The sequence below is a fragment of the Saccopteryx bilineata genome, chromosome 6 (genome assembly GCF_036850765.1).
Source record: "Saccopteryx bilineata isolate mSacBil1 chromosome 6, mSacBil1_pri_phased_curated, whole genome shotgun sequence".
NCBI classification, from domain to species: domain Eukaryota; kingdom Metazoa; phylum Chordata; class Mammalia; order Chiroptera; family Emballonuridae; genus Saccopteryx; species Saccopteryx bilineata.
In genome coordinates, this window is record NC_089495.1 from 32,931,017 (window position 1) to 32,956,935 (window position 25,919).

The 25,919-nt window shown below is 47.2% G+C and overlaps 1 protein-coding gene across 2 annotated transcripts in view; it reads left to right on the forward strand.

Moving 5' to 3' along the window:
- GPAT4 (glycerol-3-phosphate acyltransferase 4) overlaps positions 1-25,898 on the forward strand; it is a 42,419-nt gene extending 16,521 nt beyond the window's left edge. For both annotated transcript variants that reach the window (XM_066237955.1, XM_066237956.1), the window contains 12 exons: positions 1,270-2,219; positions 11,323-11,392; positions 11,560-11,860; positions 12,599-12,673; positions 13,418-13,507; positions 13,674-13,767; positions 14,320-14,435; positions 15,243-15,298; positions 15,826-15,911; positions 19,604-19,732; positions 19,817-19,896; positions 22,129-25,898. In XM_066237955.1, the coding sequence (XP_066094052.1) occupies positions 2,055-2,219; positions 11,323-11,392; positions 11,560-11,860; positions 12,599-12,673; positions 13,418-13,507; positions 13,674-13,767; positions 14,320-14,435; positions 15,243-15,298; positions 15,826-15,911; positions 19,604-19,732; positions 19,817-19,896; positions 22,129-22,237 (1,371 nt within the window). In that variant the 5' untranslated portion in view covers positions 1,270-2,054 and the 3' untranslated portion in view covers positions 22,238-25,898. The remainder of the gene's footprint in view (positions 1-1,269; positions 2,220-11,322; positions 11,393-11,559; positions 11,861-12,598; positions 12,674-13,417; positions 13,508-13,673; positions 13,768-14,319; positions 14,436-15,242; positions 15,299-15,825; positions 15,912-19,603; positions 19,733-19,816; positions 19,897-22,128) is intronic.
- Positions 25,899-25,919: the final 21 nt, after the last annotated feature.

Below are 25,919 nucleotides of genomic sequence, written 5' to 3' on the forward strand. Positions count from 1 at the left end.
TGGAGAAACCCCGTTCTGGTAGGCATCAGGCAGTGATGAGTCTTGTAGAGGCTATACGGGATAGCTACCTAAGGAGCCTTAAAAAATCTGTGCATGAGCCCACATCGAACTGCACTGAATAGGTACGAAACTGGGAGAGTTTTCCTTTTATTTGGTGCAGATTTCACATTTCTATTGTCTTTTGTTGCTTTCCTGTGACCAGTCAAAAGTGCACCATGACTTTACAGATACAGTGTATGTAAAAATGTGACAATATCTTGTAGAAGTAAAACTGTATTTCCTTTCCCTCTGCAATTCTCTTTCTAGGAATTTATCCTGAAAATATATTTCCTCGTTCATTTTGTGTGCTAAATCCTATATGCACGTGGTTATTCATTGCATTATTTATAACTATACAAAAGTGGAAACATTGGTGTCCAACTTCGTTCAGAAAGCCAGTTAATTAAATCATGGTACATTCTTACAGTTAAAAACTATGTGCTTGTAAAAAGTCAGGGAGCCACATATATGCTGACTGAATAGTCAGTCGTCCATGATATGTTAAGCAAAAAACAAAACAAAAAACAAGGTGAAGAACAATGATCATAGTATGCCATCATTGTTGCCATATTGGGGGGAAGGGGTGGATAGAAAAGATGGATTACCATTTACTTGTATAAGCATGGAATAGAATAGCGTGAAGAATACAAAGCTGGTAATATGGTTGTACCTGGCCAAGAGCTCTGGACAGCTGGGGAACAGGGAGGAGGGACAGTTGCTTTCCACTGTATATCCTCTTTATCTTTTCAAATGTGTCTTTAATTTATAGATTTGTTTTTTCACTGATGAGAAAGAGTGTGGGAGAAAGGCAGGGGAGAGAGAAAGAGAGAAGCATCAACTTCTTACACTTAGTTGTTTCATTTAGTTCTGTTCTCATTGATTGCTCCTTATGTGTGCCCTGACTGGGGGTTGAACCTGTGACCTCAGTGCCCTGGGACAATGCTTTATCCACTGAGTCATCCAGCCAGGGCCAGTCCATAGATTTTCTATTCAGAAAGTTTGAGCGGCCACAGATCATGTCATTGGAGTTGAAAACTGTATGAAACATCTGTTGTTTTCCTCCACATTTGTGTCAGCCACCTGTTGCTCTGCCCAGTCCCTTTGACTCTGATGACTTGAAAAGCTGGCACTGACTCTAGGCTTACCTGAAGCAGTCCACCACCCCCAAAGCATATTGATGTTTGTCCTCTTGATTTGTGTGACTGACCGTGTTTCTCTTTCCACCCCTAGCTCTGGCAGCATGTGAGCAGCTTCTTGCCAAGAACCGGGGTCACTGCTGAAAAGGGGGGCCTTGGGGAGAAGACGGTCCAGAGGACCCAATGCCAGGACCGTCGGGAATTCCGCTCACCGCAGGCAGCATGAGCCACTCGGGGCCAGCCTCTGCGTCCTGCTGGCAGAGACTGGAGCTCTCCAGGTAGGAGGGTCCTGGAAGCAGCGCGCACCAGGAGCCTCTCTAGGGGAGCAATGGGGCCGGATATGAACTCTCTGCAGTGAACACAATTTTCAGCTTATGAAGGAATTTTAAGGAAAACTTATTTGATTTCTACAGTCACCCCCCTAACAAGAGTTAGCAGGATTTTTCTGGCACCAAGTTGAACTCTTCTTGGTACTTCTGGCAATGACAGATCTTCAGGACAGATTTATCTGCTAAATGCTCTTGGGCAGGAAACAAATACGACTTCCGGAAGCAGTGGAAGGGGAGCAGAGCCGAGTTCCCTGCCTCGCTGCTCACTGTCGCAGAAAGTCGGCCTGGACTCAGTGCGCACCCTGAAGATCGAGCCTGCCTCGCTCACCTCCGAAGGCCGTCTGTTCCGGAGAGAGCTGGTGTTTTCAGGCTGCCTCCTGTTGCCCTTTTGCTGTCACTCTACCCGAGCTTTCTGTCCAGGCCGTGGAGTGCTGTGAACTTTGGAATGGAGCTTGCTTGCTTTCCTGGGCTGGTGCTGTCGGAGAGGACCATCTGAAGGCTGTGCTTTGTTCCTGGGGACGGTGGCATTGGCCTTGCGGAATCCTCCACCATGTTCCTGTTGCTGCCTTTTGATAGCCTGATTGTCAACCTTCTGGGCATCTCCCTGACTGTCCTCTTCACCCTCCTTCTTGTTTTCATCATAGTCCCCGCTATTTTTGGAGTCTCCTTTGGTATTCGAAAGCTCTACATGAAAACTTTGTTAAAAATTTTTGCGGTGAGTCGTGCTGTTTGTTTACAAACAGTTGCTTCACAGAGGAGGAAAGAGTTGTTGTTCTCTGGTTAATATCTCTATTGGATATGGAGTAAGTTGGTAGAATGGGAAGTGGTATTTTGAGTAAAAAGGATTACTTGTGAAAGCCTTTAGTGGTCTTTCTCTTCAGCTAAGGTACTTGTATGTTTGATTCGTTTCAGCAAAGGAACCCACTCCCTGACTGTGCTGCCTGTGTTCATGTCAACAGGAGGGGCTTAAAACTGACGGAAAAAATCACTGCCAGACCCCACTTTTTATATGGCAGCTGTTAAATTAACAGAAGAGGGGCATTTGATGAGTTTTATTTTCTTAAAGCTAGAGGAGATGGGCTAATAAATTTCATAGCACATGTCAGAACTTAATTATACTGCTGAACCAGACTGGTCGTAATGTAGAAGCAATGGGTGAGCAGTGTATTACCTGGAAGCTGTTCTTTGCCTCAAGTCTTTTAATACCTATCCAGAGATTTGGTAATTTATTAGCAATATCTGTTTTCAGTCGTCATGAAATCTTATTATGCAGTCCCCCCACCCCATTTTCCCTCCCCCAGCTCCTGGCAACGAGGAAGGAGTCTCTTCTGTCTCTGGATTTACTTATTCTGGATACTTCATATAAATAGGATCATGTAAAATGTGTTCTTTTGTGCCTGACTGGTTTCATTCATTCAGCATAAAGTTTTTGAGATTCATCCGCATTGGAACATGTTTCAGTACTTTTTTTAAGGGCTAAATAATACTCTATTGTGTGTCTGTATCATAATTTGCTTATCTACTGATGGACTGTTTCCACCGTACCGTCTTGTGAGTACTGCTGCTATGTGTACATGCACTTGTTTGAGTACCCGTTTACAGTAATATGATATTTGAGCACTGCGTATGGTCTCCCAGGTTATCTAGTTCCTTGCTATCCAGGGAGAGGTCTTGAGGCCAGAGCATGAGTATCACCTAAGAGCTGGTTAGAAATGGAGGTCAGGCCCTTTCCCGACTTACTGATTTATAATTTACATTTCAACAAGATTCAAGTGATTCATTTGCACAGTGTAGTTTGAGAAGTGGTAATCTAATCAGTCTTTGGGCTAGTTGCGTTACTAATGTATACTATTTATTTTAATTAGGAAATCCAATTTTTTAAAGTTTCAATCCAAGAAAATCTTCATTAGAGCCCAGAGTTCCTGTGGACCATATAACTTACTACCCATACCCTTTGCCACTGAAAAAAATGTACACCAGTATAGAATCGGTTGACAGCTGATAAACTTTTAGGAGACAACAGTGAGTGATGTCGAGCTTTTATTCGTTTATTATAAGCAAATGATTAATTCATAAACCTATAGAAATCCTTGTTTTTAAAACATAGAAATAGAAGTTATCAGCCTAGGGTTAAACTTGGATCACTCTTTAGAATCCAAAGGCCTAGAATCCAGGTATATTCTGTACTCTGTTTTGAAAATATCGCTCCCCCCCCAGTTAATATTTTGAAGTTTATAGCCAGATAAATCCTTCTTATTGTAACTATATTTTTTAATGTACAGTACATTCTTTTTTTTTTTTTTTTTACAGAGACAGAGAGACAGAGAGAGGAATAGGGACAGACAGGAATGGAGAGAGATGAGAAGCATCAATCATTAGTTTTTCCTTGTGACACCTTAGTTGTTCATTGATTGCTTTCTCATATGTGCCTTGACTGCAGGCCTTCAGCAGACCGAGTGACCCCTTGCTCAAGCCAGCAACCTTGGGTCCAAGCTGGTGATCTTTTGCTCAAACCAGATGAGCCCGTGCTCAAGCTGGTGACCTCAGGGTCTCAAACCTGGGTCCTTTGCATCCCAGTCTGACGCTCTATCCACTGCGCCACCACCTGGTCAGGCTACAGTACATTCTTGTGACTTTTAGAGTAGATTATAGTTAACAGTGGAAAACTTATTAAATATCATATGTATTGTTGGGCCAATCCATACGGCAGGTAATCTTAAGCCATCAGAGACTCTTCTGACCACATCTTGAAAATCACTGGTTTGGGGCACAGTGATTTAGAAGCGATAATGGAAGTTGTGTGTGTGCATATGTACCCATTTTTTACCTCAAGCTTTAGAATTTCAAGAACTAGATTTGCACCTCTTATTCCCTAGAGGTATGTATCAGGCATTCAGTGGGCACTGTGGCTGCTGTCCTGTTGAACATCGTGGGTAATTACTACTTGGCAACAAGCGAGAGTAGCAGGTAGTAGGCTAGGAAGAACTGATGTGTACCATCGAGGGCATAGCGTGGCTCACCCCTCTAATAATAAGGGTTACTGCTCTGAGTTGATCCTAACGGACAATAAGGAATGCTATTTTTTATTAGCAGTAGTGTTAGATAGAAGTTGAATTTGGCCAAACTGGTTTTAGATCTTAAAGCATACATCTATATATCCATGTATACAATTAAAATATACTTATATGTGTATGTGGTTTTTTAATAGAAGAGAGATCTTTATTTTGCCATTTTAATTTTGCAACTGGAAGAAAACTTACAGATCATCATAATTCTGTGGGTCTTTCTCCCCTAACTACACATTTGAATCACCTGAGAAAGCATTTTTCTCTTTCTTTTTTTTTTTTTTTTTTTTTTAGAGAAAGAGAGACAGACAGGAAGGGAGAGCGATGAGAAGCATCAACCTGTAGTTGCCACACTTGAGTTGTTCTTGATTGTTACTCATACGTGCTTTGACCTGGGGACGCTAGCCGATCCAGTGACCCCTTGCTCAAGCCAGTGACCGTGGAGTCATGTCTGTGATTCCACATTCAAGTTGGTGAGCCTGCCCTCAAGCCAGCAACCCTGAGGTTTCAGTCATGGATCCTCGGTGTCCCAGGTTGATGCTCGTCCACTGCGCCACCCACTGGTCAGGCTGTCACAGCATTTTCAAGGTACTTATTTGGGAGCACTAGACTCTCCCCAGAGGTTATGATTTAATTGGTCTAGGTGGGCATTTTTAAAAACTCAGGTGATTCTGACATCCAAAGATGGAGTCTGATTGACTTCTTTTTTTTTTTTCTTTTTCTTTTTCCAAGTGAGAGGAGGGGAGATAGACAGATTCCCACATGCACCCTGACCAGGATCCACCTGGCAGTCCTCATCTGAAGCTGATGCTCTGCCCATCTAGTCCTGTGCTTGCAACCTAGCTACTTTTTAGCGCCTGAGGTGGTGGCCCCACAGAGCCATCCTCAGCACCTGTGCAGTCTGGTCCAGGAGAGAGAGAGAGGGAGAGAGAGAGAAGAGGGAGGAGAAAGGGTAGAGAAGCAGATGGTCACTTCTGTGTGCCCTGGCTGGGAATCAAACCTGGGACATCCACACTCTGGGCTGACGTTCTACCACTGAGCCATCCAACTAGGGCCTTGACTTTCGCTCTAGTGGTGAGACCTGCCTTATTACTTATTTCTCACAAATAGAAAGTGATGTATGTGACACTGTGTGACATGTGAGATTAGGTTAGAAAAGACAATGCAACTGCTGTCTGACTCCTGGGACCCAGACGCCATGTTGTGAGGGTGTTTCAGCTCACAGCCCCAGGGAGGCTCCAACAACCAGCATCAGCACCACATGCAGGAGTGAGCAAGCCTTCAGAGGGTGGACGTCCAGCCCCAGCCTTTGAGCCACCCAGCTATACCAATCTGCAGTTTGTAGATTTCTTTTTTTTTTGAGACAGAGAGAGACAGATAGGGACAAACAGACAGGAAGGGAGAGAGATGAGAAGTATCAGTGTTCTTTGTTGTGGCACCTTAGTTGTTCATTGATTGCTTTCTCATATGTGCCTTGGGGAGGGGCTCCAGAAGAACAAGTGACCCCTTGCTCAAGCAGTGACCTTGGGCTTTAAGCCAGCGACCTTTGGGCTCAAGCCAGCAACCATGGGGTCATGTCTGATCCCACACTCAAGCTGGATGAGCTCGTGCTCAAGCCGGCGACATCAGGATTTTGAATTTGGGTTTTCTGTGTCCTAGTCTGATGCTCTATCCACTGTGCCACTGCCTGGTCAGGCTGCAGTTTGTAGATTCTTGAGCCGAATTAATGATAGTCATGTTTTAAGCCACTGAGTTATGGGACAGTTTGTTATGTAGCAATAGATAACCAGACAAATAATAAAATATTAAAGAATTTTAAACAGTCATGTTCTATAGTTTACAGCACCTTGAAATTTTTTTGTATTACTTTTTAGTCTTTGACAATACACATTCATGTTTTATGGTTGTGTTAATAGTGTGTGTGTACATAAACTTTTATATCTTTTTATCAGCCATTTTTGCACTGCACTAGGTAATTTTCATAAAGATTGTTAAAACTGGATATATAATAATAGTCCATCTACCTGCTTTTGGCAGACCTAAGTGATCCCTTGCTTAACAACTAGTTTCCCATGATTAATTCCTTCCTCTCTATAAAAGAACCTTGGTATGGTGTCTTGTCAAGGAGGTAGAGTATAGAGAGAGTATGAGTGGTCAGTGTCTTCTGTTCCCTCTCCTGGAAGACTGCACTCAGTGCTGTTACTGCTGAGTCACGGAAAACCTTTATGTGCAGAGGACAGTGTGTTATTTAAAGTGATTTAGTTGTTTTTTCGTTTTTGTTTTTTTTTTTTTGTATTTTTCCGAAGCTGGAAATGGGGAGAGACAGTCAGACAGACTCCCGCATGCGCCCGGCCGGGATCCACCCAGCACGCCCACCAGGGGGGCAACGCTCTGTCCACCAGGGGGTGATGCTCTGTCCCTCCAGGTCGTCGCTCTGTTGCGACCAAAGCCACTCTAGTACCTGGGGCAAAGGCCAAGGAGCCATCCCCAGCGCCCGGGCCATCCTTGTTCCAATGGAGCCTCCACTGTGGGAGGGGAAGAGAGAGACAGAGAGGAATGAGAGGGGGAGGGGTGGAGAAGCAGATGGGCGCTTCTCCTGTGTGCCCTGGCCGGGAATCGAACCCGGGACTTCTGCACGCCAGGCCGACGCTCTACCACTGAACCAACCAGTGATTTAGTTTTCTTAATGTTGTGCTTCAGATTTGCCCTCAAGGCAGTGGTCATGGTATTATTTGGAGTACACTTCCTAGAAGTGAACTTCCAACTGAGTTGACAGTGGTTTGGGCAGGGGGAGAGAAGAAAACCTGGTTGTAAAGGAGAAAGGTGAAAATAAATGGCCTGAGTTTTCTTGCCTGATGTGAAAAGTATTGATCAGGTCAGGTTAGAGAAGGTAAGAGAATAAGAGAGTTGTAGTCTGATTAACATTGAACTCCAGGCAGAATTGATTGGTGGAGTCACAGAAACCATAAGGAAATTCAGTAGACTGGACAGGTAGTGGGAATGCAGGGGGGTGAGCATGAGTGTTTGAGTCAGGTGACCTTTAGCTTTAAGTCCAGGGCTTTTCCTACCAGCTCCAGAACTTGACCCAAGTCATCAGACTTGCCAGTCTACTTCCTCATCAAGAAAATGGGAGTAGTAATACCCATTTCATGTGATTATAAGTGACAGGGGTGATTCTGATCAGCTGTGTCCTCCCTGCCCCTGTGAGAAGGGTGATTTTAACCTAATCTTGAGTAGCATACAGGCCAGAATCAAGAAGTTTTAGGTTTTATTATTTCAGAATTATCTGTTCATATGGAACTTGATGAAAAGAAATACTGGGAGTTGACTATAAAGGCAGCCCTTATTGACTTCCTACTGTGTGCAAGGCACTGTCAGACTGCTGGAATGCAAATATGGGTAGGTTCTGGCTCCTGCCCCTCAAGGCATTTGTAGGCCAGTCGGAATGACAAATATGTGCATACTTAACTGATGCATAACGTGATGCCAGTTAAAGTTCACCCGTCAAGATTAATTCTGACTGCCGGAATTGAGTAGGTAACATTTTGTGTAAGAGCTGGCATTTGAACTGGGTCTTAAAAAACAATCATTCTGGAAGAGCAGATGAGAAAGTTTAGAGACAGAGCATAGTTCTGTAGAGCAACAACATTGGCAGCGTGGAGGGAATGAGGTAGACTATAAAGCCAAACATTCCCTTAGGCATTGAGAAGCCATTGAAAGTTTCTGAGCAAGGAAGTGACCCGGTCAGACTGTGGCAGCATCTGTTCGGACGGACGGATTGGAGGAAGGAGAGAACAGTTAAAGAGCCGTTGGCATTAGTAGTGTAGACAAAAAAAGAGCGAATGAACCAAGCTAGTGGCATGACGCAAGAACAGCTGTGAAAGACAGTCATTTCGGGGAGGTTTGATAGGAGCTGGTGACAGATGGTGACAGATGGAAAGCCTAAAAGCTTGTGTGACAGGGACAGTGATCCCAGCACCACAGGAGGAGGGCGGGGGGAGGGGTGCACATGGAGGGTCAGAAGGAGGTGTGCTGCCTTTAATTCTCTACCTGCTGGGTGGTGAGGGCTAGTTTGATTTTTGTGGAGATGACCAGCAGGTGATGGGAAATGTGAGGTTGGCACTTTTCTAAAGTTAAGATTCGTAGATTTGGCACTAGCCACCTAGAGATTATAGCTGAAGCAGGGAGAGAAAAGAGTTGTTAAAAGTTGTACTCTGCTTGGGTCAGAGGAAGTAATGGATGATGGGAGCTGGAATTTTCTAAGGGTCTGATTCTTTGGGCATATCTAGTTAGTTCATGGGAAAGTGCAGGGCCGCTGACTGAAAAGGCGGGGAAGACTGAGAAGGCGGGGAAGGCCTCTGCTGAGACCGTTAGACCTTTCTTATGTGATTACAGTAGTTCCTAAATCGCAGTGTCCAATAGAATGAATAGCAAAAGCGCACCATCGAACCATCTGCATTTCACCTGCCAAGGTCTGCGTTGGGTTTAATGTTACCTAAGAGTGCCCGTAAGTGATCGCTTCCCTGTCTGGTAGAAGCTGAAAAGGGAGTAATTTAGTAATTGATACTGACAGTGTAGTAAATGGCATCTCACAGGGGAAGGAAGAGGAGGCTTATAAGGAAATGAACTCGGAACCTAGGATTCTCAGTTTTCTGGATATCTGAGCACTGTACTTCTTAAAGTGACAGTGTGACAGTGTGGAGAAGCTAGTGGAGTAGTTATCAGATGTTGCTTAATGTGTAGCAGCCTTCCAGCCAGTCCTCTGCACCTCCAGCCATCTCTTCATAGGCTGTTCCCCCCAGCAGCCAGGTTCCTCCAGCCCCGCCCGCTTTTCCCCTGCTCTTGGGACTGGACAGTTCTTTCTTAACACAGAAGTAATGTCTCTGAAGTTCAGAAAAAGTAAAGCTAGATCTACAAAGCAGGAGGGCAAGGGGATATTTATGACAGAGCTTTGTTACAGAGCTAGAAGATGTAGAATCTCATTTAAGCAGAACCTTTCCAATGAAAACAAAAAACCACAGCTATCTTACATTTTGCATCGTGAAATAAATTCTAGATGTAAATTCTAGTGCTCAGGAGCCCTGATATCATATATCATCTGCCCTTTGCATCCTAACCTAAGTATCAGAATTGTCAGTACAGAGCCAGTTCGCATCGTTTACTGGTTTTCTGGTTCTGACTATGCTTGCAATACTAACACAGAGTCTTGGCAAAAATGGAAAGCCCTTTGAACTCTGCTTGAGTGACCTGTCTGTATGCCAGGCTTGTGAACTCACTTGCCTCTTACTCACCTCTTCCCTAGATGGAATTCCCAGATGAAATTCACCTTCCTCCATTTTAGAAGTCATACTTACATTTTCTTCTAGAGAAGATCGTCCCTGCATAGAGCCCAAACACATCGGTGGCTCAATATCTGGAATATAGAAAATGGTTTATGTTGTGTTTTCTTGCCTTCGCCTTTTTGTTGAGTAAGCCATCTGGTTTTGTTTTGTTTTGTTTTTTAGACAGTGGAGGTTGAATAAATTTCCAGATGAGGTCAGATCACTGATTAAACTCGTGTCCTGATTTTGGCTCTGCTAGACCGTGCAGAGCGGTCTTGCTAATACTTCAGGCTCCGCCAGAAAAATCCACACCAAATGCTTTGGGCTATGTGGGTTTTGCTGTGTCATGGAATGATTGGGTTTTCTCCTACTTTGCGTAACTGGAAACAGAAGTTTGAAAAGACACTTTTAAAGATACCTGTTCTATTTCTTTGATCACCATGGGCATAACTTCCCATTTGGTGATAACATACTCCAGTAGGTAGTAAGTGAGCTCATGTTTTCACCTCTCATTACTTGATAGTGGGAAAGACTCAGGCTCGGACCCTCTTTCTTTAGTTAAAAGGGTTTTATTGAAGGAAGGGAGCCTCTCTTTCCTAGGTCTCTTCTGGAGTTGATTATTATTTTAGTAATGAGGAAAATTGGGGAATTGTGCTGTTGTCTAAGTTCTGTCACATAATTTCATTTGGTTCTAGGAAATCTCATAATGTAGGAGGTTGACATACTATTATTATTCTATTTTGTAGATAGAAAAGACCAGTGTTCAGAGTGTTAGAATGAGTTACTCAAGGGGTGTAGGTATTAAACTTGGAATGTGAACCTAGGTGGGGGTTTTTTAATCTCCAAATAGTGTTCTTTTTTTTCCCCTAACATTTTTTTTTAAACACAGCCACTCTCAGACCTTTCTATATCAAGTGGGGTCCTCCTATTAAAGGGTTACTCAGAGGGTGAGTGGACACTTCAGACATATATATTATTTAAATCTTTTATCTGCTAAAACCTGACATTGTCGCTTTCTTGGAATAATTTGGGAGGTAGGCAACGGGGTGCAGGCAGTGGACTAAAGGATGCTTGGTTTTGCTGTTTGTGAATAGCTGCTGTCTGGTAGTAAAGGAGAAGCTGAGGTCCACGTGCTGTCGGCTAGGGAGAGTCCCTTAGGGAACCGGAGGCAGAGTTAGGCAGTGCGAAGCGAGAAACTTGCCCACACTCCTGGTTTGCAGCTCTTTACTATGGGTAACTCAGGTCTTAGTTATCAAGATGGGGAACTGTTCTAGGAGGAGAGAGCTTTGAGTTTACTTTTAGAATGGATACTTTCTTGGCTACAGTCTGATCTCAGGTGATAGGGCTTGAGACTTTCAGAGAATGTAAGTGGAAGTGTTCACTGAATAAAAAAGGATTTCATTCTTGATTGTTACCATTTCCCCCCCAACAGTGGGCGACCTTGAGAATGGAGAGAGGAGCCAAAGAGAAGAACCACCAACTCTACAAGCCCTATACCAATGGTAAGACTGGGTCGTGATCCCTTATCCTAAAAGGTCCCTTTGAACTGTGTTTTTGAGTGCTTTGAGTCTACACAGATTCTTCACTATATAAAGGTGGGCTGTGTACTCCGAGTATTTTTAACATATTTCTCCCAGTGTGCTGCTTGACAGGGTGTTCTCTTTTGCAGGCATTATTGCAAAGGATCCCACTTCGCTAGAAGAAGAGATTAAAGAAATTCGTCGAAGTGGGAGCAGTAAGGCTCTGGATAATACTCCAGAGTTTGAGCTCTCTGACATTTTCTACTTTTGCCGGAAAGGAATGGAGACCATTATGGATGATGAGGTGACAAAGAGATTCTCAGCAGAGGAGTTGGAGTCCTGGAACCTGCTGAGCAGAACCAATTACAACTTTCAGTACATCAGCCTCCGGCTCACTGTCCTGTGGGGCTTAGGAGTGCTGATTCGGTACTGCTTCCTCCTGCCTCTCAGGTGAGGGCAGGGCCCACGGGAGGACAGAGGGCTCGAGCTGCTGCCGCCTGCACCCCACGCATGGTCTGCCTCCCTGTGTCTCCCTGCTTCGTTGTCCCGTTTTGTAAAGAAGGGTAGTATCAGTCTTCATTGGCCAGTCCCTTTAACCCTTGGAAGGGTCCACTGGTGAATATTCTTTAAAGACTCTGGGTTGTCTGCATATCAGACAGAAATAGTCAGGTTTCTAAAGACAAATTGCTCGTCTGGATGGACTAAACAGAGGGCCAGGGAACGTGATGTGCTTTCCTGGCCACACCTCTTGGGCAGGGCTGATTCTTTCCTGCTGTCTAGTACAGAAGCATATTGATCCCCCTCCTTCCGAGTGTGCCTTGCCAGATGATGGCACCTTCAGGCTCTACTTCCTGTTGCTTCACAGAGAAGCTGTGCTTCTGCCAGAGTTTCAAGCCAAAGGGAAGGGTCAGAGAACAGCGCAGGTGCCTGAGGGCAGAACAGCCTACCAGCGTTGGGATTTTCCATCTTTCTGGCTGCCTGAGGCCTGACCCATAGTCACTGTCAGCGTAGAATCAGAATGGCCTCTGGTTCTGACAGGCCTGCTTGCATTTCCAGAGGGAGCTCTAGGTCCAAGGTGATTAGATCTTGGGGGTGGTTTCAAGATGCCCACTTTCATTTTCACACATTCAGTTCTATACATGGTGCAAGGATTTGTTTGCGGTGTTTTAATTTGTCTTCTTATTACAGGATAGCTCTCGCTTTCACAGGGATAAGCCTTCTGGTGGTGGGCACAACCGTGGTGGGACACTTGCCAGCTGGGAGGTGAGTCGAGTGGGAGGGTCCATGTCTGAAGGGTGCTTAGTTCTGGAATGATGGCTCTGGTGAAGGCCAAGCGACTTCTCTGAGTACAGCCAAACCACAGAGTGTTAGGCAGATAAAGTACCCCATTGATAACAGTAGCATCAGTATAAAGTCTTATTTTAACTATCTTGATCTGTGACTGTTCTTTTTGCCTTCCAACCCTCACAGTTGTGGAGAAAACCCACAAAACTGTAACACCCAGGGCTAGCAGAATTTACAGCATATTGTGTAGTTGTGAGCAGTCCACTGTGTTGATAAATTGGTAAGAGGATAAGAAATGTAGGTAGGGCTTCTTTGTTTTGTTTTTTTAAAGGAGAAATGTACTCCTCTGGGAAATCTGGAGCAGGCAGACCTCTCCTCTGCCCAGGCTGGTCGGGAGGCTGGACGCTGGCCTCTGCCTTGCCTGCAGGTGTAGACTGGGAAGGTAGGGAATCTAGTAGGCTTCCCGGTATAGGAAATTCTAGGGCTATGGGTTTTAAACCTATTTTTAGGAGAATTTAAGCAGTTCTTACTGCTTTGTTTCCTCGTACATGGGCATAAAGATGCTAATAAATTACAGTGTTTTACCATATACACTAATATTTATAAAAATACTTTGCAGCCGTAAAGGACCACAGTCAGTGATAGTTAAATTGTTGGAGTCAGCAATTCTCCCGGTCTTCCTGTATGTAAAATAAAACAAAAGTCTTTGTCCTGTTGTTGCAGGTTTAAGGAGTTCCTGAGTAAACACGTCCACTTAATGTGCTACCGGATCTGCGTGCGAGCGCTGACGGCCATCATTACTTACCACGACAGGTGAGGTGGCCTGTAGGGTACAGAGCAGTGGTGCTGGCGAGCGTGACCAGCGCCGCCAGCCAGCCGGGCTCTGAGCGCTCTTAGAGCTGATGAAGCTGAGGTGAGGGGTGAGTTCCAGCTGAATTGATTCACACGAAGTTTTGTTGCTTTGCTACATTCTCAACAGGAAAAACAGGCCTAGAAATGGTGGCATCTGTGTGGCCAATCACACCTCTCCTATTGACGTCATCATTTTGGCCAGTGATGGCTATTATGCTATGGTAAGACTTCTTTCTGTTGTTTCTTGGGGCCAGAGACAGTCAGGGCTGGGGGGCTTTTGGACCCTTCACCGTCTCTTTTTTAAGGGTATAAACGTTTTTATGTACACGTCCCAACCTAGATTTTTACCTTTGTTTCTGTTGCTTTTGAGAACTCGGAGCAGAGTGACTGAAAGTGTGGCTGGAGGTTAGCCTCTGGGTGTGTAGACAGCATGGGAGGGCTGCAGATGGGGAGGGAGGACTTGAACTGGGCTCAGCGGCGAGGGGAGACTGCTGGGGGCGCATTTGTACACAGGTATTGTTCAGCTTCATTTAGTTTTAGGGTTTTCAGCTATGTTTTTAACTACACATCTCTAGATCACTGATTAAATAGAGAAAGTTAAGATTCGGGGAGTCTCATGTTTTCTAAATAGTGAGAAACCTATGGTTATCAATAAAATGTTAGTTTGTGAGAGGTTGGGGTGCTTTTCTTGTGGGATCTGGAGCTTTCTGCACAGAGTGGGGAATTTGTGTGAGGATGGCTTCACTACCAGTTGTTCCTTTGTCTGAGATTAGGTGGGTCAAGTGCACGGGGGACTCATGGGTGTGATTCAGAGAGCCATGGTGAAGGCCTGCCCTCATGTCTGGTTTGAGCGGTCTGAAGTGAAAGATCGCCACCTGGTGGCTAAAAGGTAAATCAGTAAAATGCTATTCTGTATGACTAGTTGCAGAAAAAGTATGCATTTTAGGGGTAGTTATTATATTTATCCAGAGTGGAATTAGTGCCTTCTGCACTAAGCCTATACTACTATCTTAATGAAAATGCTTTTTTGACGTGGAATATAAAATGTATAGAAACCCTAATGTTATTTACCAAGTTAGTAATGTTTTTAAATCTTTCTTCTTGTACCCATTGTACCAAAAAAAATATGTACTTTTAATGGTATTTGAAATCACAAAATGAATTCATTGTCACAAACAAAAACAAACAAGGTGATAGAACAAAGCTACTCTTTTTTTAGGCTTGAAAAAAGGATAAATCTGGTGCAAGTAATGGCAAGAGCTTTGCAGTACATTGAGAGAAATCCAGACCCAGCTGAGACCGTTTCCCATACGGATCGGGTCCCTGGGCTGCATCTCTCAGGGACAGGGTGTAAATCCAGGAGGACTGCAGGGCTAACCCAGCAAGGCTGGTAGGAGGTTCAGGAGTGAAGGTTTGTTGTAGGGGGCCTTCTCTAGGCCCTGAAGCAGTGTGTCCTGCAGACAGTCCCAAGTCCGAGCAGTGTCCTCTGCACACAGACTGTAATAATGCTTAACTGAATAATTGTATGAATTAAACAGTAGTCATCTGATTTTCCCCATCCTTATAGGTTTTGTCTTTATGAGATTTAGATATGGGGTTTATGAAGTACAGGGTCATGTTTGTTCACTTGTTTCTATACAGCATCTAGTATCATATCTATGGAGGTTATTTACAAATGTATTTTTCTCTTTTAAAGACTGACTGAACATGTGCAGGATAAAAGCAAGCTACCTATCCTCATCTTCCCAGAGGGTAAGAAGGCATCGGTCACCACAGAGAGCTTCTGTTGGGGGAGGCCATCCAGGGTGGGGACTCTGGGGTTGCCCCAGAACCAAGGTCCTCAACCTTTGTTGGGGTTACTTGTTTTCACTGAATAATGCTAGGTCTCTTTAGATTGGTTGTGGGCCTAACGACTCACAGAAATGTAGAATTTGGACAAAGTGTCATAGTGTAAACTTTGCCAGGGCAGGAACCCCTTCTGTAGTACAGTTGACAGGGAGTACAGTTGACAGGGTCTTGCAGCTTATGGAGTTCTCACGGGGACCTGCCTGTCTAGGCTGGTGTGTGGTAATCAGGGAGTGTGGTCCTGGAGTGAGAGAACTGGAAGCAGATGAGTGTTTTGCTCATCTCTCTTAAGTGTTCATTCATAAGGTAGGGAGATGATAGAGTTATCCTGTTTGAAGAGTCATTGTAATTATTATTATATTTAGTCCTTAAACTCCTAATCTCTGGCGTAAAGAACCAAAAGAAATAGCATTTTATTTTCTCCTGCATTTTAGGAACCTGCATCAATAATACATCGGTGATGATGTTCAAAAAGGGAAGTTTTGAAATTGGAGCCACGGTTTACCCTGTTGCTATCAAGGTACAAGACCTCTGAGGGTACCTGTAGTCATTATTGCTGCTGCCACGGATGAATGGAGGAAGGAGCCGGTGTCACCATCAGCGGGTTGATCCTCTCCAGTAAATCAGCCTGGGACTGTGCTGGTGTGGGTCAAGTGCTTAGGAGGATGCGGCACTTTTCATAACCTGTTTGAAGAGACAGGAATTACTTAAATTTGAAACGGCCGGATTCCAGCCGCACTGCACCGCACCGCACTGCCCCCATGAGGTTCCGGAAATGGGGATGCTTTATAAGCTTCGTACCCCCTCTCACTTATTCCCTCCTCTTTTCATAAGCCCCGCTGATAGAAGGCACTGCCCCTGCGGGGGTGGGGGGTCTGCCCAGCTGGATCTGTGTACTTGGTGAAGGGCAGATGGGTGGGCGCAGGCCTGTCTTGGTGCTGAAGGATGAAGCAGCTCTGCTGAGTTGGGTCCTAGTCTCATCTGTAAACCAACAACAGCTTGTAAAACAGCTTTTAAAAGTAAAGTGGGTCTTAAGAGCTTGTCTAATCTGTGCTCCACCGTTAGGAATTTGTACCTCTAACTTCACACTCACCTAGAGAGGTAGATGGACTAGCCAGTCAGTTCCCTTTTTTCTCTTTTTCCACCTCCTCCTTGAAATTCTTCTGGCTTTATAAATACATAGTATTATTTCTTTAATTGATTGTTTGCTTGATTGATTGGTTTTAGAGAGAGAAAGGGGGGGGAGAGAAACATCTAATTATTGGTCCATTTATTTATGCATTCATTGGTTGATTCGTGTGTGTGTCCAGGCCTGGAATCAAACCTGTAATCGTGGCATTTTGGGACGATACTCTTGCCAACTGAGCTACCTGGCCTGGGCCTATAGTATTATTTCTAAAAGTTTGCTGTTACATTATACTTCTAAGAAACACAGGCTAATGTCAGTAAGATTAAACTATTAGGTTGAACTCAGGGTACAACAGTAAGTTTGAGCCGGGCTTAGAATTTAGTTTCCATAGTTTTCAAGGGTCTGTTTGCTGTCTGCAGAGCATTCCGTGGAAGGACTTACTTTCATCTCGCCAGCACGGCTGGTGTAGTGGGGGAGGAGGTGCTCCTCTTGGCTGAGCAAACGCTTACCAGTCCCCTCCTCCCCTTTTACCAGGTGGGCAAAGCACCAGGACAGGGACAGCAGATGAATAGTGGCTGCAGGTAATGGATCGATGGGTCAGGGCTGCTCGAGACGTGTGGGGGATGCCGTGTCTGGGATGGGAACAGCAAGAAAGAAGACAGTCGGAGCAGCATCTGCTGTGGGCAGAGGGGTGCGGAGTGGCCTTACCGCCACCACACACCATCCTGCATTTTACTATGCTGAGGGTCCAGTGTTCCCCAGACGTGATTATTAGGAACAGACTACTGGGTGGAAGCCCTCTGCTCACTCCCCAGTGTTGGTTCTTGGGTCTTAGCTGCGTCAGCATCTCCTGGACGGACTGTGGAATGCGGGTGTCTGGGCTTGCGTTTCTAACCTGCTGCTGGTGCACTGACGCTGCCGGTCGGGGCCACACTGAGCCCACACTGAGCGAGCCCTGCCCTGGAGCAGGGGAGCGTCCCCAGCATGAGGCCATGCAGACTCCTTGCCAAAGGCAGAGACGTGTAAATTTTACATGTCATTTCATTCCCTTCACAAGAGAGAGCTTCTGCTCCACATACACGTTTTCATTTTTTTTTTTTTTTTTTTTTTTTGTATTTTTTCTGAAGCTGGAAACAGGGAGAGACAGTCAGACAGACTCCCACATGCGCCTGACCGGGATCCACCTGGCACGCCCACCAGGGGCGACGCTCTGCCCACCAGGGGGCGATGCTCTGTCGTGACCAGAGCCACTCTAGTGCCTGGGGCAGAGGCCAAGGAGCCATCCCCAGCGCCCGGGCCATCCTTGCTCCAATGGAGCCTCGGCTGCAGGAGGGGAAGAGAGAGACAGAGAGGAAGGAGAGGGGGAGGGGTGGAGAAGCAGATGGGCGCTTCTCCTGTGTGCCCTGGCCGGGAATCGAACCTGGGACCTCTGCACACCAGGCCGACGCTCTACCACTGAGCCAACCGGCCAGGGCACGTTTTCATCTTTTAAGAGGTTTTTGGTAACCAAACTTGGATAATCTTAGCAACTTTAAAACGCGTACTACATTTCCACTAAAATTGTCAATATCTGATTTTGAGCAGTTTATTGCTTTTTGAGCTTTTTTTGCCCTGTTTTCACTATATAGGGTCTGCCCAGCATTCAGCAGAGAACCAGCCCTAAACAAAGGGCTCTCATATTCTGATGCATAGCACATTTTTATCTGTGGTGCTTTAAAGAATAGAACAATAGTTTCTTCAGGTCGTACACTGTAGCTTTTGTTTAAACTCCTTCTTTCCCCTTACTTCCTTTAGCTGTATATAATGTGAAGTCATTAAGCCTTCCAAAGTTCTAAATTTCTTAATTTCTATAGTTAAACCAGTTGTCTTCATTTCAGTAGTTAGATTCACAACTAGGCATGAGTATCCAGTTGCTGTTCTGAGAATCATAAAATGCAGGCCTGAGAGGCCTAGCCCCAGCGCACGAGGCCCGTGCTCTTGCTGCCGCTCTGCCAGGCCGGGGGGCTCTTCCACACTCAGGCCAGCGGGGTTCTGTGGGATGGCCCTTGCAATTCCGTCTCCTTTCATTTTCCACTCTCTGGTGCGAGGTCTTTGCTCTGTAATTCCAGAGTCGGTCTGGTGTGTTGTATAAGATAGCCTTTCAGACATTTGGTGACAGTCCCGTTCCCCTTGTTTAGGCATTTTCCTGAAGGACTTGGCTCCTTTTGTTGCTTCTTTCATAACCTCCTCCAGGACCTCCCCCACCATGCCCACCTGCCACTTAAGTTAGTCTTCCGTTTGGTGAGGATGGTCACAGCTTTGGCCGCATGTCCCACACAATGCCATTGAAGTACAGCTTTGCCTCCGTTAGAGTCCTTGGCAAGTGAAAGGATCTGCTGAGCCTGCTTCTTGGCGGAAGTGCTGCAGCTGGGTGGCAGCTGGGTGGCGGAGACCCTGCCGCAAGGCGAGTCCTCACCAGTGGACGCTGATGTGTCACCAGCAGGGACTCCTGCTTCAACAGATAGTTCTGTTAGAAGCGAAATTACAGACACTGATTGTGCTTCTGTGTTTCTCTTCGGTCTGAGGCACTAGAGATGATATTTAAAAGTTGGTAGTTATATAGGAAAATAGGTTTATTTGGGGGAGGTTCATGTATTGAGTCAGTTGCACGAGGAGATTGGGTTTATAGGGTTGTTATAAGTGGGGAAGGTGACATGAGGCAAGTGGGTGAAGTGTTGCTAATTGCTGAGTCTAGAGAGTGGGCCTGTGGGAGTCTGTTACCTTAGTCTCTGTTTTTGGATACACTTTAAAACTTAAGTAATAGAATATAAGTGCCAGTAAGTGATTAAGCTGTGAAACTAGTCAGAGGGCGAACATCTGTTTGGGGAAGTTGTTAGGGGTGTCCTCTCTAAGGATCTGCAGTGGGGTTTGGGGTCAGGCAGGGGAGGTGAATGTTTCTAGAGGTCAGAACTGCCGAGGTGTGCTGCTTCAGAAGTGTCATGGAAGGGCCTGGGAGCAGCTTTCTGATACTGATACTGCCCTAGGGCTGTATTCCTTGTTAGAGCTGCTGGCTTCTCACCATCTACCTCCCCCCTGTTTTTCAGTATGACCCGCAGTTTGGTGACGCCTTCTGGAACAGCAGCAAGTATGGGATGGTGACGTACCTGCTGAGAATGATGACCAGCTGGGCCATTGTCTGCAGTGTTTGGTACCTGCCTCCCATGACCAGAGAAGTAGGTGCCCGCAGCGTGCAGAGGTTGTCCCTACGCTGTCTGACCGGGAGCCTGGCTTGAGTCGTCTCATTCCCTTTCTTACAGACAGATGAAGATGCCGTCCAGTTTGCAAATAGGGTGAAATCTGCCATTGCCAGGCAGGGAGGACTCGTGGACCTGCTCTGGTGAGTCAGAGCCAGATACTCTGAGCAGAGTCTAGGAGAGGGTGCATTTCTGGGGGAAATGCTAAATTATTGACCCCAGTTTACAAAGATTCCTCCTCACTCTGGTATGGAGGATGAAGCTCACCAGCCCTGAAGAGTGAGTAGCTCAACTGCTTTCTCCTAGTTCCAGCTCGGAAGGGCCTTCTGTTCCTGATCTCGGGGACATGGAACCCAGGGTGCTTGGCCTAAAGCAGTGAGTCCATGTCTTTGCTGGGGTGTGTACCAGTCTACCAGGGCACCCACACTGGCCATGTCTCTTTAGGTAGGGGCGCCCTGAGCCGATCTGGAAACCCTGCAGGAGTACTGTGCTCTCTGATCTCATATACTTGGCAAAATTGGATAATCCTTAGAATAAGGCAAAAGTTGCCATTTTTTCATTTAGTGTGTTACCTACTAGAATAGGAACTGGCAAACTCTTTCTGTAGAGTCAATAGGTATTTTACACTCTGTGGACCATGTGGTGTCTGTTGCAGCTGCTTAACTCTGCTATTGTAGCATGAAAGCAAACCAGAGACAGCACAGTGAGCACGTGCGTCCAGTGAAACTCCACTTACAGACACAGGTGTCAGGTGGGATCTGGCCTGTGGCCAGAGTTTTGTGGGCCCTTACGCCAGAATGTGAGATAGTTACACTCCAGTAACAGAGAGGGACAGGCTGGACGCTGGCTCAGGGCACCGGTTCTGCGTCTTAGCGCCCCGGGCCGAAGCGCGGGGGTCAGTGCTGGAGGGCACTGACTGGAGTGGGCCCTGCGGGAGCAGTGTGGGAACTCAGTTAAACGGACCTGTGGATTCTAGGTGATTGCCTGGCCTCCGTCACATGGACATTGTGCTGCTGGTGCTCTCTGTGGTGATTTTATTTCATCCTCAGTAACTCCGTGAAGTATGGGAATCGTTACTCCTGTTTTTCAGATGACAGACTGAAACTCAGAGAGCTGAAGTAATAACCGTTTTCCAAAGTCACAGGCCAAACTCTGGGGCCCGGTTCTGAACTTGGGATGACAGGCTTGTAGAGCTAGACTGCTTGCCCAGTGTCCGTGCTCCCTCTCTGAAGCCTGGCAGAGACCAGCTGGCAGCCTGGGAAGGGATGCCTTTGCCGTGGGTTTGAGAGGGTGGCGCACAGGTCAGGTCTTCCTGTGTGAGGTCTGTCCAATGCTGGGGCTCATCAGACTTTTCCACCACTGCCACCTCCAGAGTTCAAGAAAGGGGGCTAGGCCCTGGCTGGCTGACTCAGTGGATAGATTGTTGGCCCGGCCTATGGACATCCTGGGTCCGATTTCTGGTCAGGGTACACAGGAAAAGCAACCACCTACTTCTCTCTCCCTCCCTCTCCCCCATCTCTCCCTCTGCCCCACCCATAGCCAGTGGCTTGATTGGTTCGAGCATCATCCCTGGGCACTGAGGATAGCTGTTGGTTCCAGCGTCAGCCTCAGGTGTTAAAAATAGCTGGGTTGATTCAAGCATTGGCCTTAGAGGTTGCCCAGTGGATTCTGGTTGGGGCGCATGTGGGAGTCTATCTCACTATCTCCCCTCCTCTCACCTTAAAAGGGGGAGGGGGCAAAAGACTGAAAGTGGACATGGATTTTCATTAGTCATTGAAGATAATTCAGGAATTCAGGGGGGTAGGCAGAGTTGGGGTGACAGGTCGGTGGGAGTGGGACTTTAAAGAAGTAAATCCAAGTTTAAGGGATTTATTTGGGGGCATGGAAGGAGGTGCTGGGATTTCCCCATAGCACCATCCCTGAGCATAGAGGGGGTAAGAACATGCATCTCCCCCTTGTCTTTGGTGTTTGCATGAATTTGGAGAATCCTTGGGTCTGAGTTTTACAGATTTTTTTTAAGTCTCACTATATCTTAAAGCTTGATGTACTTTCCATAATGCCAGAATACTTGCTGTGTCTTTTGTAAGGTGAGGATGAATGTGTGTGGAAAGAATTATAAACTCCTTGACAGGCTTAAGCAATGACAGAGCATTGCGGAGATGGGTGGGTTCTGATCCAGGGCAGCACTGAGAGTGTTGAGGTAGGAAGGTGGGTCCCAGACGTCTGGGGCGGCGGCTGTGCGGATCCTGGTGAGAGGGGCGTGGAGGACTCTTTCTGCAGGAGTTTCCTGGGTTTTGAGCAGCATGTGCGTCTGGCTGTGACATGAGGGTGGGCAGGACGCTTCTTCACTGTGACATGCAGCCTCTGTCTCACAGGGATGGTGGTCTGAAGAGGGAGAAGGTGAAGGATACATTCAAAGAAGAGCAGCAGAAGCTGTACAGCAAGATGATTGTTGGAAACCATGAGGACAGGAGCCGGTCGTGAGCCGCGCCCGCACAGGAGCCGCTGAGCCCAGCGTCCTTACACAGGAGCCGCTGTCGGTGCCGCCCCACCCCCGCTGCCGCGTTCCTCCTAGACTCGGGGCTTCGGGCGCTGGGTCCGGGATGCCAGCTTCTCCAAGCCGCTTGGTCCCTGGGCTGAAGTGAGCACCGCTGGTGTTGCTGCCCAGGACAAGATGCCTTCTTGTTTCTTTTACAGTAAGTCCGTTGGAGGAATGCCATTAAAGTCAGCTCTCCACTTGTGCACACACAGGCCAAGTGGTTGCGAAGAAGCAACCACTCTCCTGTCCTGGGCCAGTAGGACGTGGGTCTGTTGCGCCCGCGGGCCGGGGCCTTGGCTGGGGCTGGGGCCACCACTCACTTGTGAGGAGAGGCACTGCAAGAGGGACTGGCCGCCGGCCCCACCCCACCCCCAGCCTGGGGCTCTGCAGACTTGATGAGAAGGAACCTTGTCTGCGGGGCTTTCAGCAGAAGGAAGTTTTACTATCTCCTGCAGCCGCGAAGGGGGTGGGAAGAGGCTGCGTGGATCAGTGACTAGTGTGTGGTGGGGGCCAAGAGTCATTGCACGTTCAGACTGCAGGGCTCACCCCGAACTCCCGTATGACTTGCTCTTTGTTAACAGGTGCCTCAGTTTCCCCGTCTATCACCTGGATCAGGAGGGGGAAGGGTGGTGATACCTACCTCACAGGGTTGTTGGGGTTGGAGTGCTACTGGGAGTGAAGGACAGTGGCGCTTCCTGTTGTGAGTGCAGATCCCTGAGATGGGGCAGGGCAGGTCTGAGCTCTGTGCTGCCGCCCGGGCTTGGGAGCTGTTTTGTGAGTAAATAAAATTGTCTTTGACGGTGAATGAATAGAGGGGTTTTTCCCTTCACTCTTCCTCCCCCAGATGTAGCCCCTAAGCACCTATTTCTTATCAAAGATACTGAAGTAGCCCTGGGGCTGGAGGGTGTCTGCTTGAAGTCGGGGTGAGGAATGGTCTTGTGCAGAAGGGAAAGGCTCCTCTCAGACGTTTGCTTGGGGCTCTCTTGTTAATGTGGAGTTCCCAGCACAGACGGCTGCCTGGGGGTTAGGGCTGTGTGACGTGGCACCGTGTGTTGAGGCGGGAGCAGGAGCGCGAGGGCAGGGCAGTCGGTGAGGACGGGCCAGGCCGAGCGCAGGCCGTGGGAGGGCCAGTGAGGGCAGGACTGGCAGTGGGGATCCCATGCCCGTGGGCTTCCTTGCCACCAGAGGAAACTGGCTCCGGCCTCCGGCCAACCCTCACTGAAGACGGTTCGCAGCCTTGCCCCCTGCAGTTCGCTTCCAGGGCCCACTGATGTCAGACCTGTGGGGACAGGTGCCTCCCCTCCGTTTATCCGTCTCCTCCTGCCCCCCCCCCCCGCATGGCACAGCCACTGTACCTTTCAAGGTTTTTCCTGTGGTAAGGGTCACCTCGCCAAGGCTGCCCTCCGGCCTGCGATTGGGGAGGTGGCAGGAAGCTCCGCCCCCGAGGCTCCTGAGTACGGGGTCCTCGGCCCTGCCTGGCTCAGTGTGGCCTGCCCTCCCGCCCTCCTGCCCTCCCGCCCTCCTGCTGCTGAGCTCCCTGGTAGCCCGTCTCCTGCCTGCCAGCCAGTGGGACATGTCTTCCTCTCAGATAACAACGCTGTTGCCTCTTATGAACTGTTTTACCAAGTATTCAGGAGTAAACAGTGATTATCAGCCTTTATAAGAAGTGGTATTTACAGTCTTTTAAAACTCTGGAATGATCTTTAAAAATTGATCTTGAAGACCAAGGTCTTTTTTTAAATTCCCCTTTTAAAAAAAAAAAGCTTTCTGCTAATCAGTACATTTATTCCATGGTCTTCACATGTATTTAATATTTTATTTTTATGTTTCTCACATTCTTGTCAACGAACCTGTCTGCTGATGGCATCAAGTACTGAAGAGCCTGGTTTAGGATCACTGCTAGGTAAAGACATACATGCGGAGACTAAGCAGGGATTACTTTTCTCTCCAAGTGAGAAGAGGGGATATGAATTATACTGCCTCCCCAAAAAAATCTCTTAAAATTTTAATTTAGTACTTGGTACAAGCATGCCTACTGCTCCATCATTTTAACTGGAGTCCCTTCATCATTTATTGGGGTCCCTGCAGGCCCCAAGTTATCCCTAAGTCCAAACACGGGGTTTGGGATAACTGAGTTGGTCTTGCATGGTAAAACGTCACGGCCCTTAGGGATAACAACAGAGAAGCGTGTCAAATACAGCATGCGCTCGCCCCTGTGGTCCCAGTAGTGATGAGGGTGCTGAGGGTAACACCAGGTGGCATTAGTCAGTGGCGTGGGCGCTGGCCAGCTTCCGACCCACTGCCAGCCCTGCTATGTCTCCTTCACCATTATGACTTTATTTTTCTGTGACTTCCTTCATCCGTAACTAGGACTTGGACTACGTGACAGCTAAAGTCCTTTCCACCTTTGCAATTTCTGTATTTTTTTATGCCTATTGTTCAAACTTTGGCTTGAAGCTCTAAAGTCATCTGGGTTCAGAAATAAGAGAAGTCAGTTTAAAACCATTTGCTTCCTCCCAAATAATGGGGTTAGTAGGCCTCTGCTCAGAGGGTGTCCCACATGGGAGGGAAAGTCTCCCTAGGTGCTCGTGGGCCTAGGTGGGTTTGATTGTGGATCTCAGAAAGGCTTTCCTCACCTGAACCTGAGGTTTTTCCCCTAGCTGGTTAGAGAAGGGACTTCCTGGAAAGGCTAGTCAGATTCCCCCACCACAGGACGCTCAGCAGCAGGCCTCCGGCTGGGCCGGAGCTCAGCACGCTCAGCTGGAGGAGCAGTTTGAGATGACGTCCTTGTGACAGTAGAACCAACTTTGGGACTTGGTTCTTAACTGTGTCAAACCCCATTTCCTGTTGCTGCCCTTCAGAGATGAAAAAAAAAAAAGGGTTGATGTGAGGTGGTGGGGAGCCCCGAGTTCCCCAACCAGGCCAGTGATGAGTCCTCAGACACCGCAGTGTGTCAGCCCTTCGCAGTAGCACCCTGCCAGTGGTGGGCTTGGTCCCACCAGGTCTTCTGGGACTAGAAATCCTCCCATTTCCTCTAGGAAATTGCCCAAAAACTCAATGGTCTGAGGAACAGTGCCTCCCACAGTCCCTGCTACATGAGTCCCTTGGGTCATAGGTCCCCTCCACCTGTGTGACGAGGGTGGCCAGACTCGGTTTCCCAGTCGCGCCCGCCCTGTGGGGCCCGGGTGTGGGGCTGGCAGGGCAGCTGCATGCACACTGACTCTTGGACAGGTTAAGAGACGACCATCCAGCCATCCATCTTCCGTTGCACCAGCATCCCTCTCCCCCCAGTCAATATGTCTCTCTCCGATGGGAAAGTTAATAAATTTTGCTCTAGATTAAAAGTATTGATCATTTCATTTGTAAACGATAAATAAAAAAGGGGAACTTTTCATTGCACCGGGGGTAGCGTCTGGTGTATTTTGTTGGTGAAATTGCGCTAGCTGCCGAGGGGGTGGGCTTCTCATATGCATTCTGGCTGGCCGGCCGCATTGATTTCCTCTTAGTCTCCCAGCACCACCCAGGAACACATCATTTCAGCACCGGCTATTAATGGTCTTTTGATAAATAATCACTTGTAAGTCAATAAATTTTTATTAAACAGTGTGGCTCTTTGATTTATTAAAA